The sequence below is a fragment of the Paramormyrops kingsleyae genome, chromosome 3, assembly GCF_048594095.1.
Source record: "Paramormyrops kingsleyae isolate MSU_618 chromosome 3, PKINGS_0.4, whole genome shotgun sequence".
Classification (NCBI taxonomy): Eukaryota; Metazoa; Chordata; class Actinopteri; order Osteoglossiformes; family Mormyridae; genus Paramormyrops; species Paramormyrops kingsleyae.
The window spans coordinates 24,561,039-24,585,822 of record NC_132799.1 but is presented as its reverse complement, the minus strand read 5'-3'; the positions used below and the strand labels follow the sequence as shown (position 1 = coordinate 24,585,822).

Genomic DNA, 24,784 nt, shown 5'->3' with positions numbered 1-24,784 from the left:
TCACGGGTGACCATGGAATATCAAAAATGACAAGGAAAGGAAGCGGGAAACAGAGACTCCCTGGCGTATGACATCAGAATTACGAGGGGTATCATTCATCACGCTGGCAGGAGGGTGGCCCTGTCCAAAAAAGCCTCACTCTGCACTCGGAGGAAGCGTATGCTGAACTGAAGGCCAAAATGCAACATTAATGGGGTTTAAATCCCCCATTATGATGACGAATAACGCGGACTAAAACCCAGCGAGACCTGCATGCAGCTCCTGCTGGGAGAGACGCCCTTTAAGAAGCACTGGTCCATTATCTCACAGGGGTTAGGAGGCCAGCATGGGCCAGCAGACACACCTGGACGTGTTGGAGAGCAGCTCGGTGCCTTTGGTCCAGGACAGTCGAGCTCGGGGGGCGGCCTGCGGTTTACACTCTATCACCACCCGCCCATTCTTGGCGCCCAGGATCTCCTTCTTCACGGGGTTCTTCTCGAACGAGGGAGAGCAAGCTTGCGGGAAGGAACAAGAGCTTGCATGTTTTTAACAAGGACACTGGCTGTTAACCACAGGGAAATGTTCAGAGCCTACAATCTGACACGCCCAAGAGCCCCTCCCTGAACTGTCACATGGGGCACCACTAGAGATTTTAGGCCCCATAACAGCATATCAAACTGGGCCCCCAACCCAGACCAATCCAATTAAGTTCCTAATTTTTTAGGGCCCCTGTCATCCTAACTATTCCCCCCTTTAGGGCCCCGTCTGTGGCCCCCGGGGTCTCCAGGGGTGACTCACCCATGACATACAGCTGGGCGTTGGCGTAGATGACTCCGTGCTTGTTCTCTGCGATGCACTGGTACATTGCGGAGTCACTCAGCGCCAACCTGTCGAACTTCAGCTCCCCTCTGCCGTGCTGCAAAGCCACACCCGCAATATATCAAAGGGACAACAGCGTCTCCCTTTATCCCCCAGTTATTCCAGTCAGACTGCTGGGTGGCCCTTGGCCCATTAGCTGGAGAGGCAGAGGACCACAGAAAACCGAGTAACGGTCCAGGGGTTCTTCAGAAAGCACTTGTCTGGGTCTGTTTCCATGGCAGCAGACTGGGAAGGGCAGACTGGGAAGGGCAGACTGGGAAGGGCAGCCTCACGGGGATACGGCTCCTTACCGGCTCGCCATTCTTCAGCCAGCGGATGTGAGGCTTGGGCTTGCCGGTGGCCACGCACGACATGGTCAGTTCACTGCCGATGTCCTTCTCCATGGTGACGATGTGCTCCACCCACACGGGGTGAGCTGGCCAAAGAGCAGAAGGAACCACCATCAATCTCCAACCCCGGGGAGAAGAATACCAGATACACAGGGCACCTCTACAGCTACCGTGAGCTGTACAGGTCCCTCACCCATCCATCCATCCATCCATTTATTCATCCATCCATCCATCTCTTAGCTGCTTGTCCTGGTCACATGACCCTGATGTTCATAGGAATTCAATGTATTTATGGAACGTTTCAAACTTTGACTATAGACCATGTTTTAGAATTAGTAGTTTAGACAGCTGATAAGCAGATACTTCGATCCAAAGTGAGCTCCAGCCCCTAGGGACGTACACGGCTCAGCATTTCACGCCAGGTAGGTCTGTCCCTAAAATTCCGGTTCAGCTGGGGAGGCCTCATCCTTAGAAGGCTAAGGAGTCACGCTTTGCGGGTGTATGCAAGGACGTTGTCTTTCCAGGCAGTTCCGGGCCAGTCAAGGCTGTAGGTGGAGCGTGAAGCTTCCCCAGTACCTCACCACTGCCCCCTGCTGGTCGTCGGCGGGGCTGTGCTCGTACCATCCACGTACAGCCTGGTCCTGTGGCGGTCTTTGCCTTTGGAGTTGAGAGCCTCGCAGTCGTAGGTGCCCTCGTCACTCAGCTGCACACTGGGGATGTGCAGCAAGGCGCCCGCCATGCTGGTCTGCAGGCGGGGGGGCATCTCCGCGTCCTCCTTCCTCCAGCGGACCTCTGGGATGGGACTGAACACAGTGGCCAGTGGCCAGTGAGCGGGAAAGGCTGCATCCGCCCCTGGGAGGAGGAGCTTATCAAGCATCATCTCAAATACGGATTAGCGAGACTGCAAACACGCTGGCATGTTCCCAGTCACCCACTGAGGGAACCCATACAGTGACCAGAAACAATCAGGCATGATCCAGCCCCTCCAACTTACTTTCCTAGAGCGAAACATTCCAGTGTCACGTTTTGTCCCACCAAAGCATAGGTGTCCGGATATTTAACCTTAATGTCTGCTGGATACTTCCGGATTGGGCCTGAGAAAAGAGAGCATGGGCTGGTTGAAGATATCGAGAAGGAAATGACATCACTGTAGCCTGAAAACACCAAGCCGTGAATTAGATTTGAGGCTTATTGATTAAAAGCTTCTCCTGTGTGTACATCTCACAATCATGCTTCATTACTCCTTCAGGTCAGTGTAGGTGCACCATACTGAACCAAACAAGCCTCATCTAAAACGTTCACGTCAGCCCAAGTTTTTTGCATGTTCCACATGAATGTCACCCAGAAGGCCAGAGTGGTGACGTCAATACATATTATTACCATTTCCTGGCTGTTTTGTTCTGCCTGTTACATATAAACTTCAGGAACAAAGGTCATGAGATGTGGTACCATCTGTGAATGCCAGCGACCTTGGTGGTGGTGATGGTGCAGCCCAGAGGCCGCCCACGAAGGACACGTACGCTCTGTTATTGGCACCAGTGGGATGAACTTGCTGAAGACACTTTTGGAGATGGACGGGCTGGACACAAAGCAGGAGTAGTTTCCCGAGTCGGTCGAGTCCACTTTGGAGATGTAGAGGTTTCCCGTGGTCTGGGAGACGAAACGTCTCTTGTCCAAGGGGATGAAGATCGGAAACTCGTTGAGCATCCAGCGGAATGACAGCTCAGCTGAGGAAGAGAAATACATGGGTGAACCGGGGAGATCCTGCTTCCTGTGGAGATGAGGAAGCGCGACGTTGAAGCACCTGGATGATGTGGGGGTGGAGCACACAGCAGCACCGCCCCCTGGCCCTCCTTGACAAACACAGCCTCCCGCTCCTCAGTGGAGAAAGGATCCAAGTCTGTCAGGAGCCCAGAAGAGACAGCAGGTCACCCTCCGAAAGGCACAGAACCCATAACGGGGGCTAAATACACCCAAAACCCTGCGGTGTATCCTGGGTGGAAACCCAGGTTGGTGGTTCTCGACCTATTTTTTAACTAAGGCCCCCCCTGTGTCCAGGAAGACATGTTTGGGCCCCCCTACTCAGGTTTTGATATTTTCCTGTATGCATTCTGCAATAAAGACAACAATTTCTAATGTTTATTAATATGAACATTTTATTTTCATTATACTGCCAAACAATGTAATTTCTTTTGAACACGACTCAAACAAGGTTTCACTTCAATAACATTCTTTTAGTCTCAGTTTATGATATTGCTCTCAGAAGAGAGGGTTTAAGGTAAAAAAAACTAAATCTAAAACCAATTTGGCAAATGGCTTTAACACCAGAAGCCTCACAACTATTACACTTAATAACTGAAAAGACCCTCATTTTAAGGTATCAGCCTTCAACAAAATGAAATAAATACTGCAAATTATGATACTTTTAATAATGTTTTAAAACAAAATTAACCTCGTACCAATGATTCCTGGCCTTTCCCCCCGTCAGCTTCCCTGTGAGACGCTGCTAACTGATTGATCTAATTTTCTCTGTGAATTCTGGGATTCTGTGTAACGTCACGACCGAAGCTCTCGTGTACAACCAGGAAGTAATAATATTGGTTTCTATTAAAAATCTTTAAGAGCCTAATTTAAAGGCACAAGAGTATATCTATATAAAGGGTATTGTGTCATCTCGAAAATAAATCGATAGCCATGTCGTACGTTTTTGTATGCTTTTCAAGTAAATTACACGGCCCCCTTCGGTGCTTGCTGACGCCCCCTAGTGGGTCCGCAGCCTCCCAGTTGAGAACCACTGATCAGAGACAGAAGCGGGCTAATAAGGTACCTACAGGTCCCCCCCCCGGAACGTGGTACTCACATCCGAACCTCACGACGGCGTCCCTGCTGACGATGCTGCCGTACTCGTTCAGTGCCATGCACTTGTAATTGCCGGCGTGCCGGCTGCGGTCCGGCTGCCGGATCTGTAGGCTCCCGCCCACCAGGCTGTAGTGCTCATCTGGCTCCTCCAGCAGCTTGATCTCCTGGCCATTCAGCAGCCACCTGACGTCACACGCAGATGTGTGATGCTCAGAAGCCACTCGCAGACCACCTCTGCAGACCACCTCTGCAGACCACCTATGCGACCTCATCTGGGTCACTTGAACTGACTGGGGCTGAATCTCAAAATGTGTACTTGACTGTACTTATGCTCTCGCGTACCCGTCTTACATCTTCTTCCAGTGCAGAAGATCACAAGATCAGAGGATGGTAAAAATCCCCACGTTGGTCTTGCTCCCCCCCAAATATCAAGGATGCATCGGGGCATCCTTGCCAAATGAGAACAATCCCATGATTCATTGCGTACTGTTGCGATGGCAGAGGAAGAAAGTGTGAAGGATAACTGTATTACCTTAATCGGAGTTACCTTAATTGGACCTCTGTCCTCATGATCTTGCGAGATCATTCTTGGAAGGCAGGTTCGCAAGACCGGTCTTGCCAAGACCACAAGTACAGTCTTTGCGTTCTTGGTACTGAGATTCGCCCTGGCCCAATCACAGATCAGTAACAGAACTCCCCTGCTGTTACCTGAACTGGGTCATTTGACCTGACTGGGTAGCTCACAGACCACCGCCGCTGTGATCTCATCCAGGTCATGTGACTTGACTGGGCCATTTGCAGACCACCTCCACTGTTAGCTCACATGAAGCATGTGACCTGAGTGGCCCACTGGCGACTTTGCAAATGGTGCCAGTCACAACACATTCCTGCAGCACTGAGCCCTAACAACATCCTGTTTGACATCCTTGTGCTCTGTCTGATCTGTCCACCTAAGAACTCTATGTTTAAAAGGCCTACAATGGAACTGAAACACTGCTCTAAGAGCTGCTTTCAGAATCTGCACTTTGACTGCATCCACAGAGCACAAAAGGCTGAAACACGGCCGGGCTCACATTGAGTGCGGGGGGGGGGGGGTGGAGGGTGGAGCTGGGCCAGTGTCCCCCCCCAGCCTGTATTTACTTTCACTGGATGCACTACAAAGAGCCCTTAGTTACCCAACATGAACTGGGGAGATGGGGGCCAGCTTTCAAGGAGCAACACGCCTCCAGCAAATTGATATCCAGGAAGCTTGGAACCAGGGGCTGGAACTGGAGGCAGGAACCAGAGGCAGATATTGGGGGCTAGAAGCAGGAGCAGGAGGCAGGGGCTGGAACAAAGGGCAGGAACGGCAGACAAGGAGCAGGGGCCGGAACCGCAGACAAGAAGCAGGGGCAGGAACCGGGGGCAGGAAGCAGAAGCAGAAACCGGGGGCAGGAAGCAGGGGCAGGAACGGGGGCAGGAACTGGGGGCAGGAACGGGGGACAGGAAGCAGAAGCAGGAGCTGGGGGCAGGAACGGGAGGCAGGAACCGGGGGGTGCTCCTCCCTGGGCGCTGGTATTGGGTGCCAGCTCAGGAAGAGCAGGCTGGTCAGCCCTTAAAGCCTCACAGCTACATAATCGTTCCGCTGGGTCACGCCACACCAGTGCTGCCTATCCTTTTGGACCCATTCGGGTCACTGGGCCAAGCACAAAGCCCCAGCAAACTCAGCTCTGCAGCTGCTTTCAGAGTGGTGGCACACGGCGCTGCAGGCTACGATGCCAGTTTACTCACACACACACACACATGCCTCACAGCGTGAAGAGACGTGGGAGGCGGGGTTGGGGCTCCGGGTTCGAGCCGGAGCCTGCTTACTTGTAGGCAGCAGGAGGGCTGGCACGGGCGCGGCAGTGCAGCAGGAGCTGTCCCTCTGAAGACTCCTCTGGGTAGATGGTGTCCGCAGGCTGCTCCTCGAACACCGGGCCGGAACTGCTACTATTGTCTGGGGGGGCAAACAGCGGAAGAGTCTATATGAGCGTCAGGAAATTAAACGAGACAGCTGATAAGGAACTGCCATAGAACAGCGGCGGAGTGATTTAAGGGAGCAGCAGCCTTCTGCCTGGGAGCGAGTAAAGCGTCCCAGCTGTAAATGCTAAATGATGTGCTTCATGGGTTAGCCAGCAGGGGGCGCCTGAGCCAACTCACAGCCACCGCCTCATTACATTACAGGAACATATCACACGAGGAGAACCGCCTTCAACACCCAGGGCTTAAATATGAATGTCCATCAACAGCCATTCAAAAAGGTTTCAGAGTCATTCTCCCTGGGAATGACCTTCGGGTTCCAAGCTGAATGTATAAAAGAGAAAATCCTCTCTCAAGAGTTTGCTAATATTGTTTTGGAGTTTCTACTTAGACAAAGTTTGTTACAGACAAAACATTACATTACATTACATTACATTCATTTGATAGGCGCTTTAATTCAAAGTGACGCGCATTTTTTTAAGAAGGCGGGGGCAGCCATCCCAGTTTATAAGAACCAAACATAAAGGGGGGGTGAAGCTGCCCATTTTATCCAGGAAAGGCCACACAGTAATGCACACCATCTCTGGATTAAAAAGAGACCCACACTGTAGGAGCTGGGGGGGGGGGGTTATTGTGAAGGGTGACATCATAGGGCACAGGATCCTAGGGATCCGAAAAAGCTGGACTCTCGTTCGGGTGGGTGATGGACCTCCCCCCCCCCCCCAGCGCACACAGCCCTGCAGTGCACACTGTGATGGACTCCCGGAAGACGGAGGGCCCTTCTGCGGGCCGTAAGGGCGCAGGGCGGCGTGAGCAGCCTGTGCTGCTGATGCGCGGCTGCTGATGCGCGGCTGCTAAGCGATGCGCGGCTGCTAAGCGACGCGCTAGCAGCATCATTCATAGCGGCACATTATCCAGCAGCTGATTCCTCACTAAAGACACACAGACTGAGCAGCCTGACGGCCACATTATTACACCCTCATTTCCAGGGCTGCTGTTTGTTATTCAGTAAACAGACACACATGGCGGCTCTTCGCCGACATAAAAACAGCCAAACGTCCAGCACCGCTGCCTGTTCACGTATCGTGGCAGATTCCCAGCAGCAGACAGACAGACCCCTGCAGACATGAACACGCGGCCCCCTTAGTAGCGGATGAATTTTTAATTTTTTATACATTTTCATGCTTGTGGCTGTTTGAGATCCTGGCATTTCTTGCAGGGGGGTGATCAGTGTATGAATTAGGCTGATAGTACGTTATACGCTTGCATGCCGTTGTTATAGCTCAGGTAACCATGGTAACGTCCATGGGGGGTCTGACAGGCCCCAGTGCTGTGTGTGGGTTAGCTGAGGTTTCTGCTTCCCATGACAAATACTGACTCTAGAACAAACAAGTGACAAGCAGCGAGAGCCCAACCCCCCACCCCTCCGCCTCAGCCCCTCCCCCACCCCAAGTCACCACGTCAGTAACCGGATCCCTGGTCGGCTAGCCCAGAAAAGCCCCCCCCCACTCAGAAGGGCTGTGCCTCACCATGACCCCGAACACCATCTGGTACATTACGGCACAAATACGGTGAAAATTGCAGGAAATGCAGCACGGAGGCGTGAGATATCAGCACCTAAACACCAGGCATAGTGGCATGAAATATCACAATCGGCAAGTAATCAACAGTATGAAGCGTCTCGGAATTCATATGCAGTATAATCCCGCATCTCACTTACCCTCAACAGGGGATAATGAAATATAACGTAAAATGAACCTGTTTACTGGGGTAATTTAATTCATACGCAGCATTACAGACAGACCCCCGCTGACAGCTCTGACTGTAATATCACCGTGGTAGCTTGTAACTCGCCTGCCGTTCAGAAAGACCACATGTGCAGACGCCTTCCAGTACAAACACTAATCTATTATTAACGAGGGAACAGCGCGGGTAATTAGCCTCAGGAACGATGACGGTGATTAGGAATCGGGCTTCGGCTTCGGCCCAGCGGGGTCACAGGTGTGTGGATCAGAGGCCGTCAAGCAGGCAAGAGGCGACACTGCATATTTACGACCTCCTACTGGGGAGGTAACTGGACCAGATCCTGGGAAAAACAAGTGCACCTAGCGCAGTCAGCACCTGCTGCATCATGGGTAATGAACACAAAACGTAAGCTAATGTTTTCCTGCATGTTTTCCAGTGTCCTTTAAGCCGCCTGGTGATTTATTTCATAATTAAAACCCTCGTTTGTTGCTCCTAAGAGTAACTCATCATCCTGGTACAGCTTTCATCCACACCGTCGGCTTTACTTTGACACCAGCATGGCCCAGGGGGGCTAGTGTGTGGTTGCGCAGGTTAGGCCTCTGCCTGGGGTCAGGAGGTCGCTGGTTCTAATCCCATGCTTAGCAGAGTATCTGTGTTTATGCTGAGGCCTTGAGCCGGGTTCTCAGCACTCAGAGCCCCAGGCTTCACATCCTATCTCTATGTGTGTGTGTCTGAGGAAAGCATGATGGGATGCATCACAACTAACACATTCCAAAGTACTTATGCGACTGAAGCTTCATTCCATTATTCAACATCCGGCTATATTTAAACACCCCTCCAAAACTGCCTGTCCTGGCATGTTGAGACCTACGGCAGGGGACATTTTGGAACGTTCTGGATGGGAGGCCAGCCTGTCCACAGGACACATCCACACAGACACGGCAGCCACACTGTCACTGTCATCCCCGCCTGGTCTCTGAGTCGTGGCCTCGGGCCTCATCAGGAGAGTATCAGCTACACCACAATAGTGCCTCGATGAACATTATGAAGACATGAAAACAGCTGCAGCCGTTACCTCCGCAGCCTTTGAGCTCTTCGCCATAGAGGGACGTGGCTGTAGGGAAGGAGAAGAGTGACAATTAAAAAAGATGCCTACTGAATAGACACACTCATTAGACATTAGCAGACGCCGTCTTGGGGACTTTCAGCAGAGCACCTTCTGCACAATCACTCCTGGGCCCTGGCTGGAACATCGTCAGCGAGGGCACATCTGGAACATCTTGCACATCTGGCACCTCTAGACACGTTCATCCGGCCCAAACATATCCCCCCCCCCCGGTTCAAATGAGCTACTGAGCTACACACCATCCCACCTATTAAAGTTCAGCTGCCTCATGGACCTGCATCAGTCCAGGGGAAAATTCTCAATGCTAGACGACTGTCCAATAAACAGTGCATTTCCTGGGAGCAACAAAATTGCCTTTGCAGTAAGACAGAATGTAGCAATGTGCAGAGACGGGCCTGATGCAATTAGCAATTAGCGCACTTCCCGGCACGGGCCGCGGTAAACAGCACTCACCGGAGGAGAAGGAAGCCAAGAAGAACAGCAGAGCAGGCCACATGGTCATCGGTGCGGAGACACTGCGAGCAGCGTGAGATTTATCACGTGTCATCAGCGAGGGGGGGGCCATCTCCTGCAAGGAAGCAGCGATGCATACGGGGAGTGAGGTGAAATTCTCCACAGCAACCCTCGAGAATTCCTTGGTCGCCAAAAGCAGCTGAATGAAGCACACACAAGGGGCCATGCGCGTTCTTTACCACAGATGTTCTTGACGCACATTTCCTCCAGAACACTCTTTCTATCTCTGGAGGACACACAGTTATTGACCAGTCCCCCCACAGGCTGAAGGTGTCCCGCGATGGTTGACATGGAGACACACATCTGAGTATATGCGAGTGACCCGCCTGACCAATCAGAATTCAGCAGTGAATTACATGATCAAAAACCTTCCAAAATGAGAGACACAGACGCATGTCAGGTTAATGTCAATGGATGGCGACAGACGGTAGCATCTGGTTTTTTCCATCTGCTAAAGCAGCACAAACAGCTTTCATGCATGTTGTGAATGACTGACGTGACTGGGGCAATCGCGAAGATGGCGGTTGCCATGACGGGGCGGTGAGGTGGACCGAGAGCGATACGGAGGACCGGAGCTCACTGCTACACCGTGACAGGAACCAGCTGCTCTTCCGTAAACAGGAACGCGCGTGGAGGTGTGCCTGATGTGGGGTTAGACCTCGGGGGTGGGGGAGCACGCTGGGGGTGATGTGGGAGGGGTGAGGATGCCCAACTTCAAACAACATCCCTGTCTGTGGCAGCCTTTCAAAATTTATACCTCGTCTAGGTTTAATACAATCCCTGACGGCATTTACCAGACGTGGAAGGAAGCGGCCTGGCAGCCATGTACACGACAACAGGGGATACCAGTCAGGTGGGGGCAGCGTAGCCCAGGACGGCTCAGGTGTGAACATCGCAAGCCGGTCGGAATGTGCGAGATGTTTTTAGGCTAAAGACAGAAACACAGCCATCATTATCAGCGTAGCAGATTTTCACAAAGCAGCTGAAAGACACAGCCGTTTTACGTCTGGCGCCCCCCCGTGGTCGTGCCGTTGCTGTGCGGCGTCTGCAGACAGAACGGTCAATAAACCACCAACAGTAAATGATTGAGGCCGCCGTCCAGCTGCTGATACAAAGGGCGTACGTGTCACGCCGAGCGCCCGCGCTCCCGGAAGATGCCGTCTGCAGTCTGCAGCTGCGGAGGGGAACAGAGTAGCTATTTCAGCCCCATGCCGCCAATATCCTAGCAACGTCTCTAAAGGAGCAATCGCATTTTTCCACAGCCTTTTCATGACCGTGGACGATAAATGAGGATGTCAATCTCAAGGATAACAGTTGACAATCCTTTGATCCATGCAGTCCTCACAAGATGCTCCGTTGCACCATTACCTTCCGGAAGCTTCTGTCAAGATGCACAACCGGCTGAAGCAAGAATGTGTAACGCAGGATCCTGCCGGAGAGCAACACTGCATTCTATTATTGTCCTTCCCCATGGAAGCTTCCGGAAAAGCAAAAATATGGAGGGCATGTTACAGTCAGTCCTCACACTCGTGGTCTAAGCACAGTGTTTAATGACCCAATGATCTGCTTGATCCAGAAGACCCGCTGAGAGAGAACATTCTGGGTCATCTATCAGCCAGTGGCCGCCTCACTGGGTTTCACCACAAACACCCAACCTGGCTCAGCACACAGAATACAACTGAACACTATGTTATTCTCCTCACTCCCAACCCAGTTCCAACCTGAAAGTCTTCCTAAAGAAACTCATCTCACTTTGAAGAGAGGATAGGATTTACAGGCCAGTGACGGTCCTCTTTTTGTCTAATCCCCTTTTCTAAGGCACCCCGTGAAGAAGAAATACCCAATGCCGCATGAGCAGAGCAGCAAAGCAGGGCGGTGCCGTGTTTACAATGTCAGTGTCAAGTCACGACTTCACCCTACGGATGGAGCAACATCATTAAAAGATTATCCTGACGTGACCTCAATTTCAAAGAAGAAAGGACAGAATCCTAAACTTGTTTTGTACATGTGCTAATTTCTATAACTGACAAGTCACTGGAAAATGACCTTTTCTGCTACAATGTGATAGCATTCGCTAACAGCGCTAACACCATTCCATAGCCAGAAAAGCCCCCTTATCCTCAGCAGATCTGCTTTCATTCATGCCAATTTCTTTAGAATAATCTCTAGGGTTGCATCAGGAAGACCACGACGTGCAGGATAACATGAATAGTTGGTGCAGATACTGTATAAAAATTAGATTGTTAAATCTTTGCTGCAGCAATGCTAAGGTATATTTGATATTTGCATAACAGATGTCACTATTTAAATAGACTGGACTCATCAAGCATTCAGCCATCTTTTATAATGGCGCGTGATGCCTTGCTTACTCTGAGCAGAACAAGGTGCTGCCGTAGGCTAGCTCTCGGTCAGTCGTGACAGCCGCTTCCCGATGGAGCGGCTGAGCGAGTTCGCTAATCGGTGAATCGGGATAATCTTCTGACCCGGTCCAATTACGGCAGAGGAACAGCACTCCCAGATAACGGCTGTCCTGCATGGTTCAGCGATGGGCTTCGAGCCACATTCAAAGAGAACCTCCTCTCTGAGGACAGTTCATTCACTGATGCATCTTGATGCTAATGGTTCATTCGTACAAGAAGAAAAAACACACCTGTGATGATATCTCTGTGGTACGATATCTACAGACTGGGAGTTCATTATATCCATCCATCTTCCAAAAGCTTATCTTGTTATGAGTCACAGGAGACCGGAACACAAGGCAAGGACACCCAAGCATGGACACCAGTCCATCAGAGAGCATAAGTCCACTATGGGAAATTTAGAGACACCACGTTAAACTAACTGTATATTTCTGGGCTGCTGGAAAAAGACAACGCACACACAGAACATGCAAACTGCACAGACAGAGAGCAGGCAAACTACACACAAAAGAACATACAAAATGCACAGACATAGAACGTTAACGTTTCCCCAAACGAGCTTGATGGGCCGAATGGCCTCCTCTCCTTTGTAAATTTCTTATGTTCTTATATTGTAAACCACACTCAGCCAGAGCAGAGGGGGGATTCGTACCCCAACCTTGGTGGTGTGAATCACAGCACTGCCACCGGTCTGCAGACACTCACACCCACAATGCCAGTATCTTTATTACACTTTGATAGAAAATATCCATTGTCCGAAAAAGCTTATTCCCTACTGAGGTCGCGGGGGTCCTGGAGCGTATCCTGGGAACAATGGGCTCGGCTGGAACCAACCCTGGGCGGTCGCCAACACACCACAGGGTGGATAGAAGATATTTAGCGCTAAATTCAAAGCAGGACATAAACATATAAGATTACTTTTTCTCAAGAGAACCAGAGAGAGGCATCAGGATACAGAAAAATCAGAGATATTAAACAGTTTCATGGTGAAAGGTCAACTGCGATTGGCTAGCCGCAAGCAGTGGATTAGGAAATTTATGCTAATTTACATATTTTCTAAACATGTACTGAAAGACTAATGTCTATCGATCAATAATAATAATAATAATAATAATAATAATAATGTTTTACTTATATAGCACCTTTCTCACACTCAAGGACACTTTACAATGCAAACAATAATACAATAAAGCAAGGCACATACAGCAACAACAGCAACGGCGAAACAACGACAAGAAGAATGCTACGTACTGGTAGATACATCAAAGCATTCATAAAATGAGTTTTCAGTTGATGCTTGAAAATGTTAACAGACTGATACGTTTTTCATAGTGTAGGTGCTGTCACACGGGACGCCTTGCCACCCAGAGAGGAAAGCCTGAATTTGGGTAGAGATAGAAGGTTGGAGCTCAATGATATTGAGGGGCAAGTCAATGGAGAGCTTTTTAGGTAATTAGTAAAATTTTATACTTGATTCTATAAGTGACAGGTGACCAATGTAAATAACGAAGAACAGGAGTGATGTAGGTGGAATTTTGCATATGTGTAAGTAAGTAAGAGTTCTGATGAGTTTAGACGGGAGGCCAGAGAACAAAGCATTGAATAGACAAGACGGGTAGTGATGAAGGCATGGATTAGTGTTTCAGTGTCAGTAACATTAAGGGAAGAACAGAGGCGAGAGATGTTGCGGAGCTGAAAAAATGCAGTTTGTGTCAGAGAGTGACTGAAAGGTGAGAAACTAATATTAAACTATGCCCAAGTTATGGACTGTATTTGATGGTTTTACTTAAACTCCATTAACATTAATTTGTATTTTAGGCAGAAGTGATCTAGTACCCGTCCGCTTCATGGTGCAGAGCTCTGGTGTGAATCGGGGCGGGGGGGGGGGGTGGTTGTGAGTAGTAGGGACTAGAGATGATTTAACAGCTGTGTAAGTGTGCAGAACATGTGATGTTATGGAGTTATACAGAGAAAGTACCTGTATGGGCCATGACAGCTCAAGAACATCATGGAGTTGAGAAGCATGAAGAGAGTCAGAGAAGGATGACTGATCAATAGACTAATCACAGTTTTTTTTACTTGTTCGAGGCAGAGAGTAATTAAAACAGAACTCAATCAGTTTATGATCTGAAATACCAAAGCATGAACATTTTGCAAACCAGAGGAACCAATAAGGTCCAGTGCATGACCCTTCTTGGGTAGGAAAATCAACATGCTGCAAAAGTGAAACAATCCAACATGGACCCCAGCTCACGAGCAGATGGGCAACCAGTCTCCATATAAATACTGAAGTCATCAAGTAATATACTTGCAGAAAACATGCCACAATCAAGAATAAGCATCTCAGTGAAGTCAGAGAAGAAATTAGGATGGAGCGAGTGGTCTATGAATTAATATAATATATGGCAAAGTATGGCGGGGCTTAGACAGAAAGCTATAGACAGGAGGTGTAAGCAGGTCCAGTTGTCAATAGTGGTTTGGAGTTTTGACGAGCAGTAGCATGTCCGGATTTTTCGCCGTAGACAGGTCATTCCAGAATGTTGCTTTACCTGTCAAAGACTGACAGTTCTGCACCCAACGTAGCGATCTGCAGGCATCTCAATGAGCTCCTAGTCCAGTTTCTTGATGAGCTTTTAGAAGACTCGAATCTCACCGTCCAAATTGTAGGAATAGTGATTGGGGAAGTAAACTTTATATAAAAACAATGTGGGGAGCGGTGAATATATTGCAGGTGACGAGCAAAAACAAGCTCCATACATAAAGTATATGTCGCCTCTCCGAGCCGGGACTGAGTGAGCCAAGCATGAAGTTGCGGTAAGGAGTAGGTTATCACATGCAGGGACAGCTCCACTGACCACCACGTTAGCCAGAACCCATAAGTTACACCCAACTGGACAATCAACATAGTAAACAAGAACGTGGAAGCCGGTCAGAAGCGGCACAGCGTTTTCTCGACCGCAACCAGAAACTCCATGAGTGAGATTACAAGTAAAAAGCAGATTACAGACGTAGAAATTGTCACAGTCATAAAACATACAGAACATACATGTAGCAAATCTATGTAGGAAGATCATGACAGTTTAGGTCATATTATTAACAAGGCAGTATTGATTTGAACTTATACTAATAATATTTTAAAGGAGCTGTTAGTTTAAAGGGGACATTGAATGAAGTATGTTTCAGTAATTTTCAATTAAGAAATGGTGCACTTTGTGGAATGTACCCAGCATTACATGCCATCCCATATCGTCAAGTTCTCTATTTATTTATCCAATGAAATGCCGGCACCCACACACATTATACAGGCCCCTGAAGTAAAGTGATGGCGGGATTTTTATAGGAGGCAAACAGTAATTTATTTTAATTTAGCTAACGGAAATGGGAGACAACAGCATTGCTCACACGGAGTGGTACACAAAGCGGCAGTCTCTGCCGGATTGTTGCACATAATCTGCTCATTTTTATCTCCTAGCTTCAGCCTGCTCCCATCAGACGCCAGGTCCGTCTCTCTGAATCAGCACCCTCTGCATCAACCGCGCTCACCACCCAGCTTTTTCTGCACACATCGTTGGATGTTGTGGTTCTTCTTGAAAGACAGGAGACCAGCCCCCATTTCAGAAACAGATTCATGGAGGCCTGAGCTGTATGGAACTGCATATAGAATTCATCCCAGTGGGCTCATTGTTCCTTTACAAAGGAAATCTGAATGATAGAGTGGGATGTGACTCAGTTCTGTGTCCAGGTACCGTGAGCAAAGACTCACATGCACAGCAGAGCTGCCAGCCTACAGAGGTTCCTCACCAGTATCAAACCCTGCAGAGATGTCTCCAGGACTGTTCAGTGTCTCGCCACACACACTTATGAAACTAGGCCAGCATAAATGAACTAACTGGTGACTATGGAGCCAGCCAACATGCTCATCAGTTCAGAGAGCATATTCCCAAACACTGTCACTGTCCTGTGTGCTTCCTGCAGATTCCGGACTGAGACACCTGTTACACTGGTACTCCTGCCTGAAAACCCCGGAACAGAGACATCCACAGACTTGGGCCCATGCGACACCCAGCCATCGAGCCAAATGATCCCATTAGCTTGCCTTTAACTGGCATTCATCTGATCTCAGCTTTTAATGAGATCTTCACATAAGCCTGTTTTATTGCACATCTCTTCCATTCGGACTGAGGAAAGGTTCTGTTTTTTCTCCAGTTTGAAATGAAAAAATCAGCTTATATTCCTATTAATTTACTTCCATTAGAGGAAACCTGACTGGAAAACACAAACATCATAGACTAACGTCGGTTCCCTCTTACCTCCTCTGAGAGAGACTCATGAAGTATTTTCTGTGCAGTTGAATAAGCTACTTAGTCATCCACATCTTCATCTTTAGCTTGGGCGGTCACTGCCCACAGACCGAAGCCTGCGGCCGCTGTTAATCAGGCATGAGTGCAGTGGAAGCTGGTGGCTCCTTCCAGCAAAAAGTGCGAAATCCCCACAGAGCATGACAACAATAGCAAAGCTCTGCAGCTGAAAGCAGCACCTCCCATTGGAGAGGGGTGGGGGCGGAGGTGGTCTTTAGATCCCTCAGACAAGCTTGCGTCCACCCACAGATGGACGAGGCATCTAAAGATCAAATGCAATCAGGCAGAGAGGCTCCACTAGCTGTGCACGAGCCAAGCCCTTTGTGACCTCAGCACATTACCGTTTGGGTTTCATGATGCACCCAACTATAGATTTTAGCCAATTCTGTCTTTGAGCATCGGAAAATAATATGATGATGATGTCTGAATTTATTATTTTGCGGGTAGCTGTTTTGTTTAAACAATTGATGTCATTTGATTTTCTGGGTGTAACTGTAATCAGTAAAAAATAATACATGGGATTTAATGTAGTCAGAAACCAAACCGTTTTAATAATGGGCCTGGCTTCATGAGCTGCAAGGTATCTAACCTCCTAAACACCCTCAGTATAATGTGTCTCACGACCAGACATCTCTGATTCATCTACGTCCTCTGCAATTAGCCATGAGAAAAAATACCACACTACTCTGCTTTCATTAAAAACTTAATATAACAGCCACCAAGAAAAACTTCTAATTAAAATAAAAAGAAAAATTAAATATAAAAAAATCTGTAGAAATATAACCCCGGGGGCATTTAAGAGATGCCATTTCATAGCAGCTGTTCTGCTGTCGATGGTACGACTCTGATTAAAGCTTCATGAAGGCTTTTAGCACGTCCTGCAGATGGAGGCAGCTTCTCATGGAGGCTGCGTCCCACTCAAGCCTGGACATCACTTTGGATGCCTTAACTGGAAGCTCGCATTTGGGCTCGTCATGAACATGTCAGTTTGGCTGAAGTGATGCATCTGCTCAGCTGATAAGCAGCATATGCGAGCAATGCGACGGAAGCTGGGATGCGAGCGCATGCCTATAGGCGCCGCATGTGTCCACCTGTCCCTTATGTCCTTACAGCGGGGTAAAAGCGCAAGGACTCCCCTACTGGCCTGAATGGTGGAGATGCTCCATTCTACACCCTCGGCTAACGCCTCTGGCTGCATCGCTGCCCCCTGCAGGACAGCGGTCGCCCCACTCTGCCTTGCTCAGGCACAGAGCAGCTCTTTCGGACTGCAATTCCAAACAGATCAAATGTGTCCCGGCCTTGCCTATCTGCTGCCCTCGCCCCTCTGGGACCGGCTCTCTCCGGAACGTTCCGATTCACCGGTCTATCTATTTCCTCTTTATTGACAATGTAAGTGGTAATTAAGACCGGATACAACCAGTCAGGGCGGGATGGAATCCTGACACAGATCCCTCAAAGCCGTCCTGAGATGGATGTGTGTGTGTGTGTTTGTGCTTACCTGGGGGAGCCCAGCATGCCCCCCCCCCCGCTCCTGGGCAGAGCCTAAGCAGCCCACAAGAGAGCTAGTCGCCTACTGCCAACATCTCAGCACCATGCCTCCTGACCCAGAACTTTCCACACTGAAGTATGAAGCTGCAAACTGCGCCACCATCATCTCATCCGTCCTCTTCTGATATTTGCGACCCCCTGCTGCATGACCCAGGTCCGTAAATACAGGTCTCCATCGCGTTATTCTGGCACAGCACCATGGCGCGCAGAAACCACGGAATAAAAACCAGGCAAGCCTCACATGTTCAGCTTCTGCAATGTGGGACGCGTCCTCCACCTCCTCCTGGAAGACCTCGGTGACAGCACTCTGTATTTTGGATTTGCTATTGGACAGATGGTACATCCCACAGTGACGCTGTCTGTGAATCTATCACCTAATATCAGTGTCTGCCATCTTAGCCCATATATCAGGCAAATCCAAATATGTTATGGCACAGAAATCGTGAATCGTGGGACATGGAGGTTGATTTTGCTCAAATCAGACAATAAAGGGAATATGAAAATATATCTAAAAAACCTACACCAGGAAAGAAATGCTTTAAAAATGAATCTGGGTATCTGGCAGGCTTATGTTTTAATAATCTAGTATTAATTTTGCAATAGAAATATCTTCCAGAAACAGAAATGTCAAAGGCGGGGAGAGGAAATTGACACTGTGGGGAGAGTTGCAGAATGCAGCAGGAACGGTAACGTAAGGGGTGAGGACCAATCAGGAGCTCCCTCCCAGTCCCGATGGCTCCGCCCTTGCTTTCACAGAGACACTCATTATTAAGCTTGATAAAGAGCTTGTTTAATGTCACGCAACTGTTTTCCGTTTCTCATAAAAGAAGGAATGAGGGACCACAGGCACAAGATGTATATGTGTGGGTGTGTTTACAGCACACGCACACATATACGCGCACATGGACACACGCGCAGGGTGCAGACAGCATGGAGACGAGTGCTCATACCGCCTTGGTGGCATTCTGAGACACGCTCCCTTTTCATGTGGAAAAACGGGGCTGACAGTTAATTAGTAAACGAGGTCACTGGCTGGATACGGATCGCATGTCTATTAATGTTCCTGCCCTGACAGTGGCTAGTGCACTGCAATCAGGGAGCGTACTACAGCATACACAGGCACCTGACAGTGGCTAGTGCACAGCAATCAGGGAGCGTACTACAGCATACACAGGCACCTGACAGTGGCTAGTGCACTGCAATCAGGGAGCGTGCTACAGCATACACAGGCACCTGACAGTGGCTAGTGCACAGCAATCAGGGAGCGTACTACAGCATACACAGGCACCTGACAGTGGCTAGTGCACTGCAATTAGGGAGCGTACTACAGCATACACAGGCACCTGACAGTGGCTAGTGCACTGCAATCAGGGAGCGTACTACAGCATACACAGGCACCTGACAGTGGCTAGTGCACAGCAATCAGGGAGCGTACTACAGCATACACAGGCACCTGACAGTGGCTAGTGCACTGCAATCAGGGAGCGTACTACAGCATACACAGGCACCTGACAGTGGCTAGTGCACTGCAATCAGGGAGCGTACTACAGCATACACAGGCACCTGACAGTGGCTAGTGCACTGCAATCAGGGAGCGTACTACAGCATACACAGGCACCTGACAGTGGCTAGTGCACTGCAATCAGGGAGCGTACTACAGCATACACAGGCACCTGACAGTGGCTAGTGCACAGCAATCAGGGAGCGTACTACAGCATACACAGGCACCTGACAGTGGCTAGTGCACTGCAATCAGGGAGCGTACTACAGCATACACAGGCACCTGACAGTGGCTAGTGCACAGCAATCAGGGAGCGTACTACAGCATACACAGGCACCCGACAATGGCTAGTGCACTGCAATCAGGGAGCGTACTACAGCATACACAGGCACCCGACAGTGGCTAGTGCACTGCAATCAGGGAGCGTACTACAGCATACACAGGCACCCGACAGTGGCTAGTGCACTGCAATCAGGAAGCGTACTACAGTATACACAGGCACCTGACAGTGGCTAGTGCACTGCAATCAGGGAGCGTACACAGGCACCTGACAGTAGCTAGTGCACTGCAATCAGGGAGCGTTCTACAGCATACACAGGCACCTGACAGTGGCTAGTGCACAGCAATCAGGGAGCGTACTACAGCATACACAGGCACCTGACAGTGGCTAGTGCACTGCAATCAGGGAGCGTACTACAGCATACACAGGCACCTGACAGTGGCTAGTGCACAGCAATCAGGGAGCGTACTACAGCATACACAGGCACCTGACAGTGGCTAGTGCACTGCAATCAGGGAGCGTACTACAGCATACACAGGCACCTGACAGTGGCTAGTGCACTGCAATCAGGGAGCGTACTACAGCATACACAGGCACCTGACAGTGGTTAGTGCACTGCAATCAGGGAGCGTACTACAGCATGCACAGGCACCTGACAGTAGCTAGTGCACTGCAATCAAGGAGCGTACTACAGCATACACAGGCACCTGACAGTGGCTAGTGCACTGCAATCAGGGAGCGTACTACAGCATACACAGGCACCTGACAGTGGCTAGTGCACTGCAATCAGGGAGCGTACTACAGCATACACAGGCACCTGACAGTGGCTAGTGCACTGCAATCAGGGAGCGTACTACAGCATACACAGGCACCTGACAGTGGCTAGTGCACAGCAATCAGGGAGCGTACTACAGCATACACAGGCACCTGACAGTGGCTAGTGCACTGCAATCAGGGAGCGTACTACAGCATACACAGGCACCTGACAGTGGCTAGTGCACAGCAATCAGGGAGCGTACTACAGCATACACAGGCACCTGACAGTGGCTAGTGCACTGCAATCAGGGAGCGTACTACAGCATACACAGGCACCTGACAGTGGCTAGTGCACTGCAATCAGGGAGCGTACTACAGCATACACAGGCACCTGACAGTGGTTAGTGCACTGCAATCAGGGAGCGTACTACAGCATGCACAGGCACCTGACAGTAGCTAGTGCACTGCAATCAAGGAGCGTACTACAGCATACACAGGCACCTGACAGTGGCTAGTGCACTGCAATCAGGGAGCGTACTACAGCATACACAGGCACCTGACAGTAGGTAGTGCACTGCAATCAGGGAGCGTACTACAGCATACACAGGCACCTGACAGTGGCTAGTGCACTGCAATCAGGAAGCGTACTACAGCATACACAGGCAAAGTGTGTGTGTCTCCTTCTATCCAGATAGCCTTGCCACTGTGAATTTCATCCATCAACGTCAATCTGCTAAAAAAAATGTTTCCTTCAGAGATAAACAGTTTAACCCCTCCTTTAGCACCACCGATGGCCCCCCGTGACATAACGAGCAGCGCATGTGGGACGCCCAGGACAGACGCTTGCATTCACACACCCCCGCCCCCCTGCCCAGGATCTTCTGTTCCCTCCAAGTCTGAGTCATGGAGACCCCAGCGGCCCGTGACGGATCCAGGGCGGCGGGCGTTCTTTCACGGCGCTGACAGGCAGCTCTGTTTCGGGACCCCGGCAAACAGCCCTCTGGAGCCTGAGATGGGTATAATGGCCGCTTCAGTGCAGGATGCATGAAGTGGTACGACACTGTGATCGCCACGCAAACCCAACGCAGCCCATCACATGCTGAAGCGTACAGGTCCCCCTTTGTCATCGGGTTACTGCATTCGGAGTTTTTCTTCCCAAAAACAGACATGTATCCCCCAACTGAGTCACTGTTGCTGAGTGTAATGTGCTCTAAAATGCCCAAAGCTCCTCCCTCACCTACAGTCCTGAGAAACGTGTGCTGAGCGCTTGGGGACCGTCATCGGGATCGATGAGAGCATGGAGCTCAGCTTCCAGCCTTCCACCAGCCTGGTCCAGATGGTCAGGCCCCGCCTCTCGTGGGTGGCTGCCCTGTTGCCAGATTGGAACAGGAGGAGACGGCCTTTCTTTCTAGAGGGTAAGGCCATACAACATCGGACTGCAAGGAGGTGCAAGGAGGCGTGAGGAGGTGTGAGGTGTGTGTTTCGAGTCCATGTTTTGGACAGCCAATTAAATGCATCGAAACAGTTCATTGTGACATCAAGAGGATACCCGAGGTCAGTGGCCCACTGCACCCTGCTCCTCCTCTCCGCATTCCTCCTCTAATCCTTGTTCTTCCTCCTCTTCTCCCCACTCCTATTCCTCCTCTTTCTCCTTCTCTCCCTAGTTCTCTTCCTCTTCTTCTCACTCTTCATTCTCCTTCACCTCTCCCTACTCCTCCTACTCCTCCCCTGCTCTTCCTTCTCCTCTCCCTACCCCTCTTCCTCTCTCCGATCCTCCTCTTCCCCCCTCCTCATTTCTCTCATCATCTCCCTGCTCCTCCTCATCCTCTCTGTTCTTTGTCCACCTTTACTCAATTATCCTCCTTTCCCCGCTCCTCATCCTCCTCTCCCTGCTCCTCTGTTTCTTCTCCCCACTGCTCATCCTCCTCTTCTTGCTCTTCCTCCTCCTCCTCTCCCTGCCCCTGATGTCCTGTGGATCCTGAACCGGAGACAACATACCAGCGATGGCACCAGACGTTGCCATTAGCAACAACTGCACCTACCACCTCCGCTTGGAATCAGGGACTCGGTTAAAATTACCACGCAAAAGTCAAGAACATAAACAAAGAGAAAATCCAATGTTCTCAGTATTTTAAAAACAGTTACTGTGCCAGTGTGGCTGGATTATCAAAGGAAATCGCAAGCCAGAGCCCAGTTTGGGAAAGAAATGACATAGTCTGGCAGACGTTTTCACTGCCTGTTCCCATGAGGGAAGCGCAGAATAAGTATTTACAGATAATACCTAGCAGAAATTGGGGCTTTGCTCTTCAGATTTATATTTTCAGACTTCTGTACTCTTTCAAGCAGCCTTAGGCATCCAAGCTAGGGTGATTTGAGATCTTTTTGAGGTGGGGGGCACACTGGGGGCCAATCTGCTTTCAGCTGGGGCCGGGATACCCCTGTGTGTCTTGGGCTGCCGCTTCCTGCTGAAGCCTTATCTGTAAAGCGGAAGCCGGTTCCGGCGAGCTGGGCCTTTCTGGGGGGGTGCGGTGTCCGGCGAGCTGGGCCTTTCTGGGGGGGGTGCGGTGTCCGGCGAGCTGGGCCTTTCTGGGGGGGTGCGGTGTCCGGCGAGCTGGGCCTTTCTGGGGGGGTGCGGTGTCCGGCGAGCTGGGCCTTTCTGGGGGGGTGCGGTGTCCGGCGAGCTGGGCCTTTCTGGGGGGTGCGGTGGGTGCGGTGACCGGCGAGCTGGGCCTTTCTGGGGGGTGCGGTATCCGGCAAGCTGGGCCTTTCTGGGGGGTGCAGTGACCAGCAAGCTGGGCCTTTCTGGGGGGGTGCGGTGGGTGCGGTGGGTGCGGTGGGTGCGGTGACCGGCGAACTGGGCCTTTCTGGGGAGGTGCGGTGTCTCTGGCTGGCGTGTCTGTGAGCAGCTTTCCGAGACGCCGTCCGGTTCTCCCGCTGTCTTGGCTGCTGCTGACGCTACGCATCCCGTCATGGTGTCATCGGGATAATAAGCAGGCTATTCCGGACACTGATGAGTGCCTGAGCGCCGCACGATGGTCAGATACACAGACACTTACATTTTATTTATTTAGCAGCTGCTTTTATCCAAAAAAGTGGAGGAATCGGGGTTAAGGGCCTCGTTCATGCTGCACCTATATCTGACGAACATTGTCCCTTATAATTCACTTCCTACTTTTCTCATTATTTCCCATTAGGACAGTAACAAACTATCATTCCTGTAAAGAAGCGCCCAGGACAGGGATCGCCTGGACGACGCCCCGGGTGAGAGGCTGGCTCTCTTTCTGTTTGGCGCCCTACTGCTCCCGCCGTCCTGTAAAAAACAACCCAGCCCAGACCTGGAGCCCGGCCAGATTTTTACTGCCTTAATAACTCTCAAAAATCCTGGCACTGCCATTCGGGCAGCGGCAGTTCTGTCCCATCAGTGCAGGGGGGGGGTATGGGTAGATCTGTGGGCACCCAGAGAGGGTTTGGAAAAGCTCTCCCCCAGCATGTTTCCTACATAACGATAATCAAACTCAAAGCTGCAGAAAAGGAGGTGCTGCCTGGTGGATGTGCCTCAAATGCTACAGAAAAGGAGGTGCTGCCTGGCAGAAGCGCCTCAAACGCTACAGAAAAGGAGGTGCTGCCTGGCAGAAGCGCCTCAAACGCTACAGAAAAGGAGGTGCTGCCTGACACACACATCTCAAATGCTGTGGAAAAGGAGGTGCTGCCTGGGTGGGCACATCTTATACTCCACAGAAAAAGGCATCTCAAACTCTATGGAAAAGGAGGTGCTGCCATCTCAAATGCTATGTTCAACAGCATCTTCGATCTGCTCCCCATCACCGACAAGTAAACACTACACAAGGCGTTCCTGTCTGTGTTTCTGAGTGACGGGTAAACAGATTCTACTTTCAGACTCTAGTGCATCATGAGGCAGAGGGGCAGCAGGGAGAGGAGGAGGAGCAGGAAGAGGAGTGGGGAGAAGAAGAGGAGTGGGTGAGAAGGAGGTAGAGCAGATAGAGGAAAGGGAGGAGTGGCGAGAGGAGGAGGTTCTTTCAGTATCAAAAAACCCAACATGTGAGCCTCTCCTGTAAGACAGGATATAAATATCACAGTCATTGAGCCCCAGAGCCCACAAAGTGTACCTGCTGTGACCTGAGACATCCACAGCAGCGTGTGTGACCCACACGGGGGGCAGCAGCTTTGGGGTCACGATGCAGGCAAATCTGCAGGGTTCACACGGTGGGAGGGCGGAGCCTGATTTAGGAGAAGCAGCAGGGGGGAGGAATGCGGAACAGCAGTGACATCAGCACAGGGACATCGGGGGGGGCATTAGGGACCAAGAATAGGCCAGTGGAGTGAGGGGGGAGCATCACTGAGGGCAATGACTCGGTGTCACTGCAAGGCCTGGGGGGGTATTCCAGTTAGTTGGCTGATATTTAATGCGACTGAATTTATTCCGGAAACACAAGGTGCACCAGGGAACCCAATTGGAGATGCGATTTCC

The 24,784-nt window shown here is 50.4% G+C and overlaps 1 protein-coding gene across 3 annotated transcripts in view; it reads right to left on the bottom strand.

Annotated features, from left to right (window-relative positions):
* LOC111846173 (contactin-1a-like) overlaps positions 1 to 24,784 on the bottom strand; it is a 51,498-nt gene that overhangs the window by 15,520 nt on the left and 11,194 nt on the right. The window contains exons 2-13 of one of the 3 annotated variants that reach the window (XM_023816121.2): positions 21,533 to 21,703; positions 9,373 to 9,487; positions 8,869 to 8,907; positions 5,898 to 6,024; positions 4,048 to 4,229; positions 2,992 to 3,087; positions 2,708 to 2,914; positions 2,182 to 2,281; positions 1,809 to 1,990; positions 1,149 to 1,273; positions 778 to 895; positions 344 to 494 (exon numbers count right to left, since the gene is read on the bottom strand). In XM_023816121.2, the coding sequence (XP_023671889.2) occupies positions 344 to 494; positions 778 to 895; positions 1,149 to 1,273; positions 1,809 to 1,990; positions 2,182 to 2,281; positions 2,708 to 2,914; positions 2,992 to 3,087; positions 4,048 to 4,229; positions 5,898 to 6,024; positions 8,869 to 8,907; positions 9,373 to 9,484 (1,439 nt within the window). In that variant the 5' untranslated portion in view covers positions 9,485 to 9,487; positions 21,533 to 21,703. Of the gene's footprint in view, positions 1 to 343; positions 495 to 777; positions 896 to 1,148; positions 1,274 to 1,808; positions 1,991 to 2,181; positions 2,282 to 2,707; positions 2,915 to 2,991; positions 3,088 to 4,047; positions 4,230 to 5,897; positions 6,025 to 8,868; positions 8,908 to 9,372; positions 9,488 to 16,162; positions 16,347 to 21,532; positions 21,704 to 24,784 lie in introns of those variants that run through there. The other 2 variants (XM_023816123.2, XM_023816120.2) reach the window with 2 other exon arrangements.